This window comes from Anomaloglossus baeobatrachus, chromosome 10 (genome assembly GCF_048569485.1).
Source record: "Anomaloglossus baeobatrachus isolate aAnoBae1 chromosome 10, aAnoBae1.hap1, whole genome shotgun sequence".
Lineage (NCBI taxonomy): Eukaryota > Metazoa > Chordata > Amphibia > Anura > Aromobatidae > Anomaloglossus > Anomaloglossus baeobatrachus.
Window position 1 is genome coordinate 56,971,012 of NC_134362.1, and position 17,114 is coordinate 56,988,125.

The window sequence follows — 17,114 nt, forward strand, 5'->3', positions numbered from 1 at the left end:
GCTCCGGGAAGATCTCATGGCAGTGGGGACATTGGTTTCAGTCAATACCATAAGTAACGTACTCCACCGCAATGGTCTCCGTTCCAGACGAGCCCATAAGGTACCTTTACTTTCAAAGCGTCATATCAAGGCTCGTCTACAGTTTGCTTATGATCACTTGGAGGACTCTGAGACAGACTGGTTCAAGGTTCTCTGGTCTGATGAGACCAAGATCGAGATCTTTGGTGCCAACCACACACGTGACGTTTGGAGACTGGATGGCACTGCATACGACCCCAAGAATACCATCCCTACAGTCAAGCATGGTGGTGGCAGCATCATGTTGTGGGGCTGTTTCTCAGCCAAGGGGCCTGGCCATCTGGTCCGCATCCATGGGAAGATGGATAGCATGGCCTACCTGGAGATTTTGGCCAAGAACCTCCGCTCCTCCATCAAGGATCTTAAGATGGGTCGTCATTTCATCTTCCAACAAGACAACGACCCAAAGCACACAGCCAAGAAAACCAAGGCCTGGTTCAAGAGGGAAAAAATCAAGGTGTTGCAGTGGCCTAGTCAGTCTCCTGACCTTAACCCAATTGAAAACTTGTGGAAGGAGCTCAAGATTAAAGTCCACATGAGACACCCAAAGAACCTAGATAACTCGGAGAAGATCTGCATGTAGGAGTGGGCCAAGATAACTCCAGAGACCTGTGCCGGCCTGATCAGGTCTTATAAAAGACGATTATTAGCTGTAATTGCAAACAAGGGTTATTCCACAAAACATTAAACCTAGGGGTTGAATAATAATTGACCCACACTTTTATGTTGAAAATTTATAAAAATTTAACTGAGCAACATAACTTGTTGGTTTGTAAGATTTATGCATCTGTTAATAAATCCTGCTCTTGTTTGAAGTTTGCAGGCTCTAACTTATTTGCATCTTATCAAACCTGCTAAATCTGCAGGGGGTTGAAGACTACTTGTAGGCACTGTAGAGGGATAGATAGATAGAGGGATAGATAGATAGATAGATAGATAGAGGGATAGATAGCTAGATAGAGGGATAGATAGATAGATAGATAGATAGATAGATAGATAGAGGGATAGATAGAGGGATAAATAGATAAAGGGATGGATAGATAGAGGGATAGATAGATAGAGGGATAGATAGATAGATAGATAGATAGATAGATAGATAGATAGATAGATAGATAGATAGATAGATAGATAGAGGGATAGATAGATAGAGGGATAAATAGATAGAGGGATAGATAGATAGAGGGATAGATAGATAGATAGATAGATAGATAGATAGATAGATAGATAGATAGAGGGATAGATAGATAGATAGATAGATAGATAGATAGATAGATAGAGGGATAGATAGATAGATAGAGGGATAGATAGATAGATAGAGGGATAGATAAATAGATAGATAGATAGATAGATAGATAGATAGAGGGATAGATAAATAGATAGATAGAGGGATAGATAGATGGATAGATAAATAGATAGATAGAGGGATAGATAGATAGATAGATAGATAGATAGATAGAGGGACAGATAGATAGATAGATCGATAGATAGATAGATAGATAGATAGATAGATAGATAGATAGATAGATAGATAGATAGATAGAGGGATAGAGGGATAGATAGAGGGATAGATAGATAGAGGGATAGATAAATAGATAGATAGAGGGATAGATAGATAGATAGATAGATAGAGGGACAGATAGATAGATAGATCGATAGATAGATAGATAGATAGATAGATGGATAGATAGATAGATAGATAGATAGAGGGATAGATAAATAGATAGATAGAGGGATAGATAGATAGATAGATAGATAGAGGGACAGATAGATAGATAGATCGATAGATAGATAGATAGATAGATAGATAGATAGATAGATAGAGGGATAGATAGATAGATAGATAGATAGATAGATAGATAGATAGAGGGATAGATAGATAGATAGATAGATAGATAGAGGGATAGATAGATAGATAGAGGGATAGATAGATAGATAGATAGATAGATAGATAGATAGATAGATAGATAGATAGATAGATAGATAGAGGGATAGATAGATAGATAGATAGATAGATAGATAGATAGATAGAGGGATAGATAGATAGAGGGATAGATAGATAGATAGATAGATAGATAGATAGATAGATAGATAGATAGATAGATAGATAGAGGGATAGATAGAGGGATAGATAGATAGAGGGATAAATAGATAGAGGGATAGATAGATAGAGGGATAAATAGATAGAGGGATAAATAGATAGATAGATAGATAGAGGGATAGATAGATAGAGGGATAGATAGATAGAGGGATAGATAGATAGATAGAGGGATAGATAAATAGATAGATAGATAGATAGAGGGATAGATGGATAGATAGATAGATGGATAGATAGATAGAGGGATAGATAGATAGATAGATAGATAGATAGATAGCGTGCGTTAGCATGCGTTTTTTGCTGTAAAAGCAGGATCCGCTTTTACAGCAAAAAAACGTTCATGACGCATGTTAAAAAAACGTAGTGTGAAAGCAGCCTTACATGCGTTTTTGACAATATAGTGAGGTCATGATGTGTCCCTGTTCACACACATATAGTTTGATTAGAAAATAATAGAAAATCAATAATTTAACGTTATTTTATACATAAATATTAGATCACATTAATCTTTTTAATAAAATTAGCTATTTTGTTTTTGATTTAAAACATGATATTTATTATCATTTGTTTCCTTTTTTTCATAGTGTTTGAATGTTTAAACTTTATTTAGTAGTGCATTTGTATTGAAAACGCATCTGACTTTAAGCAATGAAAAAGCATGTAAACCGCTGTCAAAACGCGGGGAAAACGCATGTGCCTTTTTAGCGTTTTTGTGGTCAAAACCAAATCTGACAATGACAAATTCTGCCAGAGGATGCGTTCATTTCTGCAAGGTACTGGACGCAACGTGCGCACGCAGCCTAATGCCGGCGTCACACGGTACAATATATCGGGCGATATGTCGTCGGGGTCACGTCGTTAGTGACGCACATCCGGCATTGTTAGAGATATTGTAGCGTGTGACACCTCCGAACGACTGTGAACGAGCAAAAATACTCACCTTATCTTTGCTCGTTGACACATCGTTCATTTTCAAAATGTCGTTCCTCCTTCTGTGCGCCGATTGTTCATCGTTCCTGAGGCAGCACACATCGCTCCGTATGACACCCCGGGAACGACTAACACAGCTTACCTGCAAAAGGAAGGAGGTGGGCGGGATGTTACGTCCCGCTCATCTCCGCCCCTCCGCTTCTATTGGGCGGCCGCTGTGTGACGTCGCTGTGACGCCGAACGTCCCTCCCCCTTCAGGAAGAGGATGTTCGCCGCCCACAGCGAGGGCGTTTGGAAGGTAAGTACGTGTGACGAGGGGGTTACGACTTTGTGCGACACAGGCAACAAATTGCCCGTGCCGCACAAATGACGGGGGCGGGTGCGATTGCTCGTGCGATCGCACAATAGATCGTCCCGTGTGACGCTGCCCTAAGAGTGAAGCAGTTGTTTTTTCATGTATTTACTGTTCCCATGCTATCAAACAGCTACTTATGGGTTAAAACTCTAAATTTAAAATGAGAGATTACATATATATTATATAGTTGTGCATGCACTAAAATATGCACTTTCCTGCAGGTAGCCGGCACAGTGGGATTTCTTACACCTGTAGTGCAACCAGTCACCGTACGGAAGACGACCTGCCCTTTATTATAGGCCATTGCTGTCGCCCTATGGTTGCAAGTGCATCAGACTGTCCGAGATGGTATTGTTTTGGGCGTGAAACCCTTTGAACTTCCCCTGATAAACCCCATAGCAAATACATAGGGGGGAAACGCGTCCGGATACTTCAGTGGATGGTCCCAGCAGATAAGTCATCCCTGCTGGGATTTGTTGTTATTTCTATCTAGGCTCAGCTTGGTGTGATTACAAATTACCTTGCTTTTTTCACAGTTGTGCAGGCTTAGGCTGCTTTCACACATCCGGTTTTAGCAGAGCCGGCCAATCCGGCTCTAAAACCTATGCAACGGATGCGGCGACAAAACCGCATCCTTTGCATAAGTTTTTGACATGCGGCCCGTACGGTTTTTGCCGCTTGCGGCACGCTACTGAGCATGCGCAGTGGAAAAAAACGCATGCGGCGGCCGGATGCATTGCAAATCAGCATGCATTGCAAATCGCGCCACATCGGCCGGATGCGGCGCGATGCGTTTTTTTTTTTGCCGGACAAAAAAAAGTGCCAGGCAACGTTCCATCCGGCTGCCGCATCGGCTAAATCTGCCGCATGCGGCAAAAACGGACCGAACACAGGCCCATGCGGCACAATCCGGCACTAATGAAAGTCTGTGCAAAAAAACGCAACCGGCGGCAAAAAAAAACGGTTGCGTTTTTTCTGCAAAGCGCCGGATTGTGCTACACAGGAAAAACCGGATGTGTGAAAGCAGCCTTAATGGTCTGCTCAGCTGGATTATGGTTGCTATATTTATGGCAATCTCAGTGGATTGATAATTGTTGACCTGTGATATTTGGCACTAATTAACCTCTTATTGGTGGTGGGTGTTCTTTCTGGCAACTGGCGGGTTGCAGGGAAAGAACAGGGTGAGACGACGAGGAGCGGGGGGTACCCGAAACTTTATGGTGCACCTCCGCTGGTAGGCAGGCGATAGGGAGGGATAATACCACCCCCCATAACAAGTAGTATGACCACCCCAAAATAACAACTACTATAGTTGATTTATTTAGTCTAAATAAGTTACCATCACTCATCTCACTAATCGTCTCTCCCATCTTCTGCACTCACCTCACGTGACCGGTCTGTACTGAGTGGACATTGACAAGCAATATAGCTTTTTAGAATTACGATTTTAATATTGAATATTAATATAATCTTTTTTAGGAGTTTTTTCTTTTTTGTTTTTTTTTTGCTTTATTACTACTTTATTACTCCACTAAAATATACCATACACATAAGATGGCAAATTGGGGCATCATATTGTCATAAGTGTGTCACAGGTGACAGACAGTCATGTGGTTTCTGGCCATAGATGGTCACAGCGTTTGGCTGCGCAGAATGATCCCTGGCTTTCCATTGTTCCTGCTGTCAGTATTTAGTGGTATAGGTAGCTTTCCTGCTGGATTAATCTCTCCCCCTTTTGGACCCAGTAGGCGCTCGCCTTCCACCCAACTGCTGATTATCAGCATTATCTTGGTGTTTAAATAACCCATCCTTCCTTGGACTGGTGCTGGTGATATTTTCAGCTCATTCAAGTCTTGGTTGCAAGCAGGTGGCTTGTACTCCTCTGTGATGTCATTGCTGAAAACTCTGCTGAGCGTCTACCTGTGTTATCTGTAGAGAACTAGTTCATGCATTTTCCTCCTGTGTGTCCTCCTTGTGTCTTCTATAGTGTTTAGTGGGGTTGACGAAGAGCTCATCCCATCTGTTCCCTATCTAGGGCCCAACACTAGGGATACCCTGAGTCAGATATCCGGCTCGGCGCATAGGTGCAGAACCTATCTAGGGTGGTGAGGAAACCCAGGGCACAGCAGTAGGATTGGTCAGGGGTCGCCATCTTCCCTTTCCCTAGACACAGAGTTTCCCTTCCCTTTTGCCGTTCGCTTAGTACTTCCCTGTACCTGGCGTGACACATATGCACAACCTATGAAGGTAATGTCTAGTCTTAAGGCCCCGTTACACACAGAGATAAATCTTTGGCAGATCTGTGGTTGCAGTGAAATTGTGGACATATTGTTCCATTTGTACACAGCCACAAACCTGGCACTGATTGTCCACAATTTCACTGCAACCACAGATCTGCCGCAGATTTATCTCTGTGTGTAAAGTGGCCTTTAGGCTGTAAGTCTGCAGTCACTTTATGGTACTGCAGGCTTCTGAATTCTCACATTGCATGCAATGCGCACTATAAAGATTCTCCGGCGTGGGAAGAGAGTGGTCATATGACCGCAAGTATGCAAATTTCAAATTTTGGCTACGTTCCGACAAGACTGTTCCAGCCTTCCTCAATTCACTTGTACAGAGTGAGGCCACATCCATCTAGTTGGCACGTGACTGCATGTATGCAAATCGTATGAGTGCCTGTTCACGGCGAAGGAGAATCCTCATAGTGCGCAGTGCACACGCTCTGACGATTAACAAATCTGCACTCAGAGTGACTGCAGACATTTAGCCCAAGGTTGCATAACCCCTTTAAATATACCTTTTTAGTAATGTTACAAAATGTTAATCGCTAAAATCACTGGTGGGACTTTTTCAGTTTGGGGGTATCTGGCAAGCACAGTTATGAGAAACACTTTTTTCAGATAAAGTTATTACTCCAATCAGTGACTTATGCTCAAGAACTCTGATGCTAATGTCGCGGGCGGGGAGGAAGGTGTCAGCACACCGCGCTCACCCCTTCTGCTCGGGTCCGGCAGCTGCTCAGTGGTGGCTCGAGCGGTGGGCCGGATCCCGGGGTTTCTCGAGCGACACTCCTCGCCCGTGAGTGAAAGGGGGGGTTTTGGGATGTTGGGATAATGTCCGTGACGCCACCCACGGTTGTGGTGATGTGTAGCACCACCGCTGCTCAATGCGGGGATCCCGGGGATGCTGATGGGGAGCAGCCAGGTGTTGTGTTGCCCCTCCGTGGGTAGGGGTTGGTGATCCCGGGACCCGGTGATGGCTTGTGAGGTGCAGGGCCTGGTGGGCGCAGGGACACGGGGGCAGCGCTGTGCCTTGCGGCACTGTGGTACTCACTCAGCCTGAGACACGGACACAGTTTGTACGGTAAACCAACGGCTGGTAGGACGGTCCCACAGACGGCTGCTTTGCTTTCCCGGCAGGTGACGGTGATGTCCCTCTTCCTTGCACCTGTATGTACGGATGGTTGCGATGGGTCCCCACCGGTAACCCGCTCCCTGGCTTCAAGCTGGGCCGGAGGAGCACTACACTTTGCCCGCAGGCGCTGGCCCTCAGAGACTGGTGCCCTGGCGGTGGCGGTGCCTCTGTTGTACGGGTTGGGCTGTTGCCTTCAATCGGGACTTGGTTGTTGGGGGAATCTACGTCCCCTTCACTGACGGATTCGGCAAATTTGGCGACTCCTAGCCTTGCCGGGGTCCGAGAGGCCCCTGCCCTGGTGCTGACTGTCCTTCGGAACACTGCTCCAGACCACCGGGCACACAGCCAACGGGGTCCTTCCAGGAACTTCCAAACGGTCCCCCTCCGGACAGTCACCGCCGTGGCTGACCTTGCTGTTCTGGCCCTACACAAAGCTGGACCTTCAGGCTTCGCTCTCTCTCTGTCACCACTCTTGCTTTCCTCCTTTACCACTTCTCTTTCTCTTTCTGTCACTTAGTTGTTTACTCTTGCCCTCCCCGGGCTAATCTCCTGGTACTTCCCGCCTCCAGAGCTGTGAGCTCCTTGGTGGGCGGAGCCAACCGCCTGGCCCACCCCCTGGTGTGCATCATCAGACTCCTGGAGGAAGGCAACAAGGATTTTTGGTTCAGCTTAGGTGTGCCTACCTGGGATGTGGGGTGTGGTGGTGTTGTGACCTGTGACCCCTGGCTTGCCCAGGGCGACACATTCCCCCTTAGTAAAATGCAGACCGTCCGCGGGCTGCCGTCCTACACCGGTTTTATTTTTCTGTAAAAAGGGGATAACAGGGTTAAACAAACATAAATAACATTTTTAATAACTTCTTCCCAAGACGGGAGGCACATTTACTTTTAACGTTTCAACGGTATACGGTCACGGTTTCCGCTCTCTCCCACCCAAGTAACCTGGCCCTGATGCTGCCCCTAAAACCCAGGCAGCACCCCTTGACCCACAGTCCAGCACACGGTACCCGAGCGGGATCTGTCCTTCCCTCCAGAGGGTAGCCACCGGTTCCTTTGGTGGCTGGGCCCTGGCCTGCTCTGCTCAGGGCCCTCCCTCCAACCTGCCTCTCTGGAGGCGGCATTGCGGAAACGGTAACGGTACCCAACATTTTTACAAGCCACTAACGTTTGTGGTTGCCCTGCAAAGTTCACGGGCTTGTCCATGGATAGTCCTCCATGCATTTTAAACGGTCCCCACGGGGACAACGGTGCCGGCTCCAGCCGGTTGCAAATCACACGGTGAATCAGGTGAAAACTCAGATAATCATCTTTCTTATCATTTTAACTTTTTCAGTATAACTTTCAAACAAACAGGTGGTCCCAACGGGGACGGTGCAACGGGCATCCACTGCCCTACTCGATGTCTTCGTCCTCCTCACCCGGTTCGGGGTGGAAGGACACGGGCACCAGCCCCTCCAGTGCGTAGCAAGCACGGCGTGGAAGGGCCGCTCGATACCCGTCGCCCCCGGTTCGGGGAACATAAGTGGCCTCCATGCCAGACAGGGCAACGACCCCCTCCTCTTCCTCTGACACAGGCTCGGTGTCAGGCCCGGAGTCGCTATCTTCTGCCCCCGCTGCAGTCACAGAGGGAGGCACACCCGCCGGGCCAGGTACGGTGCAGCGCGCGAGCGAGCAGGACGGAGGTAACACAGGAGCCAGGGGTAGACCGGGTCCCTCAGCCGCAGCGACCGGTCCCTCGGGGACACAGGGGCGTGGGTCATTTTCCAGCTCCTCCATCACGGCCTCCACTCCATACACTCGCGCCACAGCAACCAGGGCCTCTACCTCCGCGGCCCATTGCTCCAACAGCCCGCCGATCTGACTCTGGTAGCGACGGCAGATCCCCGCCGCCCGGGCTCTCAACCATGCTGCGGTCCCAGACACCGGCTCGGTAGTCTCTGCAGAACTAGGTGGGGCGGACATCTCGGCCGTTGTGCTTTCCAGGAACCCAGTCAGTCTGCAGAGTCCTGGCGTCTCTGCTTGTATAGCCGCAGCTACATGCGGCCAGCCGCCATCGCGTCCCCCTTAGCTCTTTCCGGCCCCTCCTCTCTCGGGGCGGGGTTCTGGCCTTCGCGCCTCTACTGCTCGAGAAGACGCTCGAGCGGGAACGTTTCGCGCCAAAGATGGCGGCTTCTGCAATTTTTCTGCCGGATCCCTCCGGCGGTAACAAGGCGCACCTCTACCAGACGGCAGAGCGGTAAGATCCTGTTCGTGACGCCAAGTTGTCGCGGGCGGGGAGGAGGGTGTCAGCACACCGCGCTCACCCCTTCTGCTCGGGTCCGGCAGCTGCTCAGTGGTGGCTCGAGCGGTGGGCCGGATCCCGGGGTTTCTCGAGCGACACTCCTCGCCCGTGAGTGAAAGGGGGGGTTTTGGGATGTTGGGATAATGTCCGTGACGCCACCGACGGTTGTGGTGATGTGTAGCACCACCGCTGCTCAATGCGGGGATCCCGGGGATGGTGATGGGGAGCAGCCAGGTGTTGTGTTGCCCCTCCGTGGGTAGGGGTTGGTGATCCCGGGACCCGGTGATGGCTTGTGAGGTGCAGGGCCTGGTGGGCGCAGGGACGCGGGGGCAGCGCTGTGCCTTGCGGCACTGTGGTACTCACTCAGCCTGAGACACGGACACAGTTTGTACGGTAAACCAACGGCTGGTAGGACGGTCCCACAGACGGCTGCTTTGCTTTCCCGGCAGGTGACGGTGATGTCCCTCTTCCTTGCACCTGTATGTACGGATGGTTGCGATGGGTCCCCACCGGTAACCCGCTCCCCGGCTTCAAGCTGGGCCGGAGGAGCACTACACTTTGCCCGCAGGCGCTGGCCCTCAGAGACTGGTGCCCTGGCGGTGGCGGTGCCTCTGTTGTACGGGTTGGGCTGTTGCCTTCAATCGGGACTTGGTTGTTGGGGGAATCTACGTCCCCTTCACTGACGGATTCGGCAAATTTGGCGACTCCTAGCCTTGCCGGGATCCGAGAGGCCCCTGCCCTGGTGCTGACTGTCCTTCGGAACACTGCTCCAGACCATCGGGCACACAGCCAACGGGGTCCTTCCAGGAACTTCCAAACGGTCCCCCTCCGGACAGTCACCGCCGTGGCTGACCTTGCTGTTCTGGCCCTACACAAAGCTGGACCTTCAGGCTTCGCTCTCTCTCTGTCACCACTCTTGCTTTCCTCCTTTACCACTTCTCTTTCTCTTTCTGTCACTTAGTTGTTTACTCTTGCCCTCCCCGGGCTAATCTCCTGGTACTTCCCGCCTCCAGAGCTGTGAGCTCCTTGGTGGGCGGAGCCAACCGCCTGGCCCACCCCCTGGTGTGCATCATCAGACTCCTGGAGGAAGGCAACAAGGATTTTTGGTTCAGCTTAGGTGTGCCTACCTGGGATGTGGGGTGTGGTGGTGTTGTGACCTGTGACCCCTGGCTTGCCCAGGGCGACACACTAACACATAAATGGTCATTTCAAATTTCCAGTATTATCTTCAATTCTATTCTTATTTTTTTGTTTTTTTTTAAATCTGGCATACAGTTCCATACATATGAGCCTTTTTATGTGGTGCTATCTTTTAGGGTTTTTACAAAAGGGGTGTGGCTCACAGGATCCTCGGGGGCGTGTCTTTAGGCTGTTCTCCATTATTGCCCTGTGAGCACTGCCCCCTTGATAAAGACTATATAAATTACCACTAAAGAAAAACGGTCCATATATCTGTAACCATATGTGGATTTATTAAAAAATAAACTAAGACTGGAATACTCAGGGGAGCAGAGGGAATAAAATAAGAGAAAAAACTGGACACTTCTGACCTGGTGTCAGGTCTTTTTTAAATGTTGGAGGGTATACATAAGGTGCACATGTTATCTGTAGTGATGGGTGAATACTAACTTCGTATTTGGATTATTCGTAATGAATCCCAAAGTACTATTCATCACAAATGATAAACCCTATGCAAGTCAATGGAGAACCCGAACATTTTTCTTGCTGTGACAATGTCACACTGGGTACAGGGAAGTACCAAGCGAACTGCAGAAAGGAAGGGAAATCCTTTGTGTAGGGAAAGGGAGGATGGTGACCCCCTAACCAAACCTACTACTGGTCCCTGGGGTCCCTCACCACTCAAGATAGTTTCCACACCTATGCACCTAGCAGGATACCTGACCCTTGGTATCCCTAGTGCTGGGCCCTAAATAGGGAACACATGGGATGAGCTCTTCATCAACCCCACTAAACAACTAAAAATGACATAAGGAGGACAGACAGGGGGAAAATGCATGAACTACTTATCTACAGATGGCGCAGGTAGACGTTTAGCAAAGTTTTCAGCATCGAGACCACAGAGGAGTACAAGCCACCTACTTGCAACCAAAGCTTGAGTGAACTGAAAATATAACCAGCACCAGTCCAAGGAAGTAAGGGGTATTTAAGCACCAAGATAATGCTGATGATCAGCAGCTGGGTGGAAGGCGAGCTCCGCTGGGTCGAAAAGGGGGAGAGATGAATCCAGCAGGAAAGCTACCTATACCAATGAATACTGACAGCAGGAACAATGGAAAGTCAGGGAGCATTCTAACCAGCCAAACGCTGTGACCTTCTATAGCCACAAACCACATGACTGTCTGTCACCTGTGACACACCCGTGATAGTACTTGATATTCGGTAAGCATTATCCGAACACAAATAGTTACTATTCGCCCATCACTAGTTATCTGTGACAGAGCACATGATGACCAGGTTACCATGTACATTCAGGATAATGTTCTTAGTCAACTGCAAGTTTTCTTGGTCCAATATCTGTACCTGATGAAGAGTGTCCGCTCGCTCTGTGTGCTTTTGCCGGGTCTTGCAGGCAGCTGCTCGGTTTCTTTCCCTTTTTTTCAGTTTTACAAGTTCTTTTTTCCCGTCCTGCTATAAAATAGATAATTAAAAAGATAATTTTGTCCACATTTACAAGTTTTTTTCTGCTATTATACCAGGAGTAAGTACTCAAATACATTCTAAAGGCAGCGAAAAACACAGAAGAAGAGTATTTTGGCCAGACAGGTTGACTGAACTAAAGAGAAAGTAGCATGCGGAAATACTGTGATTCCCGGAAAATAAGCCCTAGCAGGAATTTTCGGCCTTTTTGGAGAAAGGCTTAAATATAAGCCCTACCCCGAAAATAAGCCCTACTTGCGGTTCAATAATATGGTGTCCAAGCAGCTAAAAAAGTTAAAGAATACTGCAGGACATTTCATTATAGAAGACCCCGTAATCATACTTATCAGATCCTGAATGGGACGTTGTGGAATGCGAGGACCTGCGGTGGAACGCACACACACACACACACATGCGATGATATCATACTGTTCCATAGACCATAAATGCAGTGGACCGTATCGAGGACCTGTGGTGGAACGCACACACACACACGCACACATGCGATGATATCTGTCACGCTCTCCGGGTCCCCTGCCCTGCTCCCCGGCTCACCTGCCACGCTCCCCGGCTTCCCTGCTTCTCTCCCCGGTCTCCAGCCTCCTTTGCCCGCGGTCTCCAGGCGTCCCGGTCCCCGCTCCCGGCGCCCGTCGGCTACACAGCCCCAGCCCGGCTCTCCTGCTTCTTGCTCACCGCTCCCTGCCCTGGCTTCTGGCACCCGGGCCGCGCGCATGCGCATTAGGGCGCGCGCGCGGTCATTGACCCTTTCTTAAAGGGCCAGCGTCCACTGACAGGAAATTGAGCACACAGGTGCAGGGTATAAAGGTGTTTAGTGTCCAAGTGGGCGGGGCCTGTTCTTCGTGTTTTCCAAGCTAGGAGTCAGGTCTCCTTGTGTCTCTGTGCCATACTTATCTATCTCTCTTCTAGAGCCGTTCCTGCCTCGCCATCCGGTCCTGCCGATTCCCGAACCCCGAACGCTGACTATCTGCCATCCTGTCAGTCCGTACCACCTCTGATCCCTGTGGTGACCCGTCCTCTCGCTCCATCGGTTCCGGACTCCGCCTGACAACATCTCGGCCTCCGAACCTGAGCTCCGTCACCCGGACTACCATCAGTGACTCCGTGGTCCCAGGGACTTCACCATTCTACTCTTGTATACGGACTGTCCTGCTACCCGTAGTGCTCCGGCTACCGGACCCCTTGCCTTCATCAAGGAGTTCGGCCCAGTGGATCCACCTCCTTGGTCTGCCCGTACACCTGGCCCTAACAGTATCATACTGCTCCGTAGACCATGAATGCAGTGGACCGTATCGAGGACCTGTGGTGGAACGCACACACACACACGCACACATGCGATGATATCATACTGCTCCATAGACCATGAATGCAGTGGACCGTATCGAGGACCTGTGGTGGAACACACACACACACACGCACACATCCGATGATACCATACTGCTACGGAGACCAGGGACGCAGTGGAACGCATAATGCATCGAGGACCTGCAGTGGAACGCACACACACACACACACATCCGATGATACCATACTGTTCTGGAGACCAGGGACGCAGTGGAACGCGAGGCCCTGAAGTGAAACGCATCGAGGACCTGCGGTGGAACGCATTGATGCATTTCACAGCAGGTCCTCGATGGGCTCCATCGCAGGTCCTCACGTTCCACAGCGTCTAAAGTCCCCCTGCCGGCCAGAAGCAGCACAGTATCACCGGATCTGTGTGTAATGTTACTGCGATCCAAGCCCTACCCTGAAAATAAGCCCTCGCGCATTTTTCGGGGCAAAAAATAATATAAGACAGTGACCTATTTTCGGGAAACCAAGGTATGTGAAATACCCAGACAATCCACAGTGGACCAAACCAGAGCATTTACACCAACAAAAATCCAGAAAGGACCAAATAACAACAAAAAATCACATATAAATTTTATTGGTGACAACAAAGAGCAGGGACAAAACTAATTAAAGCCAGAAAAGACAGGACAATTAAAATCATGAGTGATAGAAGGACACATTGTAAAAGTCCTGTGCGTCTCCACCTCGACCTCAACTTAATCATCATTCATTTTTTACTTGTAGATTAATTATATTATCCATGTATTAATTATAAATTAATAAATACATAATGTGGTTATATACAATAAAAATGCATGTACTGATACCGTAGTAATTAATACATCTATTTATTGGCTATCAGTACATGTATTTTTATAGGTATTTTGCTCACATTTTACTATACATGTTTGATGATGTGTTTATTACTTGCAGCGCCATCTTTTCATCTTCACCTCATACGGTTTTAATTGTCCTGTCTTTTTTGGTTTTAATTTGCTTTGTTCCAGCTTTTTGTTGACTAGTAAACCTTCTGCCATGTAGCAGTTCTCCATATTCATGAGCTCTGGTCAACCCCACTCACAACACTGATTTCTGACTATGTACAGTGAACAAAGAGAGCTGTCAATCAGTGGTGTGGGCGGGGTTATACAGAGCTCAGCATTCAGAGAACTGCTAAATCTGCAACAGATAAAACTGCAGTGAGCCGCCCAGTAAGTGACACATTGCTGCAATCAGGGTCTCTGTCTCTATGTTATGCTGCTCTCAGATGGGGGAGCAAAAATCTGGTGACAGATTTCCTTTAAAGGGGTTGTCTGACATAAACTAAAAAATTTTTGTTAAGCTAACCTATGCTGTATTGTCATATAAAACATCCCTACATTGTTATTTTTTGTTTTCTAACTTTTGTTCCTCTTGAATTATGACTTTATTCTCTGCAGCTCTTTGTTTACATTCAGCTCCAGCAAACATGATAACTTCCTGTGCTAAACCTCCCAGTCACAGCTGGCACCGCCCGCCCTCACTGTCCAGCCCCTCCCCAGTGTCCAGCCTCGCCCCCTACCCGCCCCCTGCACACACATTCCATGTCAGTATTCTGCCCCAGCACCTGACCTGTTATCACTACAGCATTGCAAATAACAGCCCCACATCGGGCTCTGCACCCCCACCACATCGGACTCTGCACACCACACACACATAGGGCTCTGCACACCACACACACATATGGCTCTGCACCGCACACACACATCGGGCTCTGCACCACACACACACACATAGGGCTCTGCACCGCACACACACATCGGGCTCTGCACCCCACACACACATATGGATCTGCACCGCACACACACATAGGGCTCTGAACCGCACACCACATCAGGCTCTGCACCGCACACCACATCTGGCTCTCCACTGCACACACACATAAGGCTCTGCACCGCACACACACATATGGCTCTGCACGGCACACACACATCGGGCTCTGCACCCCACACACACATATGGATTTGCACCGCAGACACACATAGAGATCTACACCCCACACCACATCGGGCTCTGCACCGCACACACACATAGGGCTCTGCACCGCACACACATATGGCTCTCCACCGCACACACACATAGGGCTCTGCACCGCGCACACATAGGGCTAAGCACCGCACACACACATAGGGCTCTGCAACCCTCCCCCCCCCACACACACATACACACGGCGCTCTGTACCGACCCCTCCCACCATCGTTCTGCACCGACCCCCCTACACCCATAGGAAACACATGTAGGGAATACATACTTACCCCTCCTCGGTCCCCGCCGCTCCTGCACGTTCGCACGCTGTCTGATCTGGCCATATCAGCACAGTAGTGACGTCACCGCTGCACTGAACTGTCAGACACAGACAGCGGGACCAGTGATGAGAAGCAGCGCAGCACTCCTTCTCATCAGCGCTTTCAAATGTATTGGCATCTGTGATCTGTGATGCCGGTACATTTGAATGTGCGATCCTGAGCAGGGGCCCGGTGCTGGCGCTGACACCGCTGCAGCCCCCTCCTCCAGGTCACGGGTCCCACAGCAGTGCAGGGGGAGGTTGCAGGGAGAGTACGGGGTGCGTGGGAATGTGTGGGAGGGTGCAGGGAAGGGGGGCGGGGACTCCACGCACTGTACCTGCCCAGCAGGGCTGCAACATGCTGTTCCAGATTTGCATGTCAACATGGTCCTGCCCATGTGGACATGAAATAACCGGAAGCAGCAAAATCGCGGCAGGACCGGTCACATGACCATTCTGAGCCGGGGGAGAGGGGCTGACAGCAGGGCAGGTAAGTGCTCACTATCTACTTACCTGCCCCAATGTAGCCCAATAGGGAAATAATAAAAAAAAGTCAAAATAAGACGGATAACCCCTTTAATAGTAAACACATTTTACATTTTGAGATAAATGCAATTCAATACAATAACATTAAATTACAGCTCCACCTAGTGGCTTGTACGTTAATTGCATGTGATGGTGTCTACTGTTTGTATTGTTAAATCTGGTGATCTGCTATATACAGTGTGTCCACCCATATCCTGTCCACCGCCATTAACTTGAGAACGGTGGTAGCTACAGGCATAGAAGTGGTGTCTAGGTATAGTAAAGTAGGCATGTGCTACGCAATGAATCCACCTATAGCGCCACCTGGTGGAAAACAACGGTGTTAGCATTTTTATCTTGAAAATGGAATGAGATAGAGAAAAAAAGTGAATTACAAAATTGTAGGGCATCATCAATTCAATACGAATCAACACCTTGCATACAGAAATGCTATGATATGCAACCCATGACCCCCCCAAAACATTGAATGCTGGTCACGCATATGGCGCTCATTTAACTTTGATGCTCAAAGTGGCCCCCATCAGCTGCAATGCACATCTGGACTCTGGACAGCATACTGTATCTTGCTGCACATTGTGCAATATGGTAGGTGACACGTTTGCACAAGCATCTGTGATACGTCGTCGTAGGTCCTGCAATGTTGGTGGAGGGGTCGCATACACCTGCTGTTTGATGTGACCTCACAGAAAGAAGTCCAATGGGGTCAGGTCAGGTGAGCGTGGAGGCCACTCCACACAGCCACCATACCCAATGACTTGTAGGAAGGTCTCCATGAGGCATCGCTTCACGTCCGCAGCCTTGTGAGTTTTACACGTTTTAATCATAGCATTTCTGTATGCAAGGTGTCAACTCGTATTGAATTGATGATGCCCTACAACTTTTTAATTCACTTTTCTTCTCTATCTCGTTCCGTTTTCAAGATAAAAATGCTAACTCCGTTATTTTCCACCAGGTGGTGCTATAGGTGGTTTCATTGTGTAGCGCATGGCTACTTTACTATACCTAGACACCACTTCTATGCCTATAGCTGCTGCTGTTCTCAAGTTAATGGCGGTGGACAGGAAATGGGTGGACACACTGTATAT

At 48.8% G+C, this 17,114-nt stretch overlaps 1 protein-coding gene across 1 annotated transcript in view; it reads right to left on the reverse strand.

Annotated features, from left to right (window-relative positions):
- BATF2 (basic leucine zipper ATF-like transcription factor 2) overlaps nucleotides 1-17,114 on the reverse strand; it is a 74,669-nt gene that overhangs the window by 20,280 nt on the left and 37,275 nt on the right. The window contains 1 exon segment of the mRNA XM_075326773.1: nucleotides 11,694-11,801. Coding sequence (XP_075182888.1) covers nucleotides 11,694-11,801 — 108 coding nt within the window.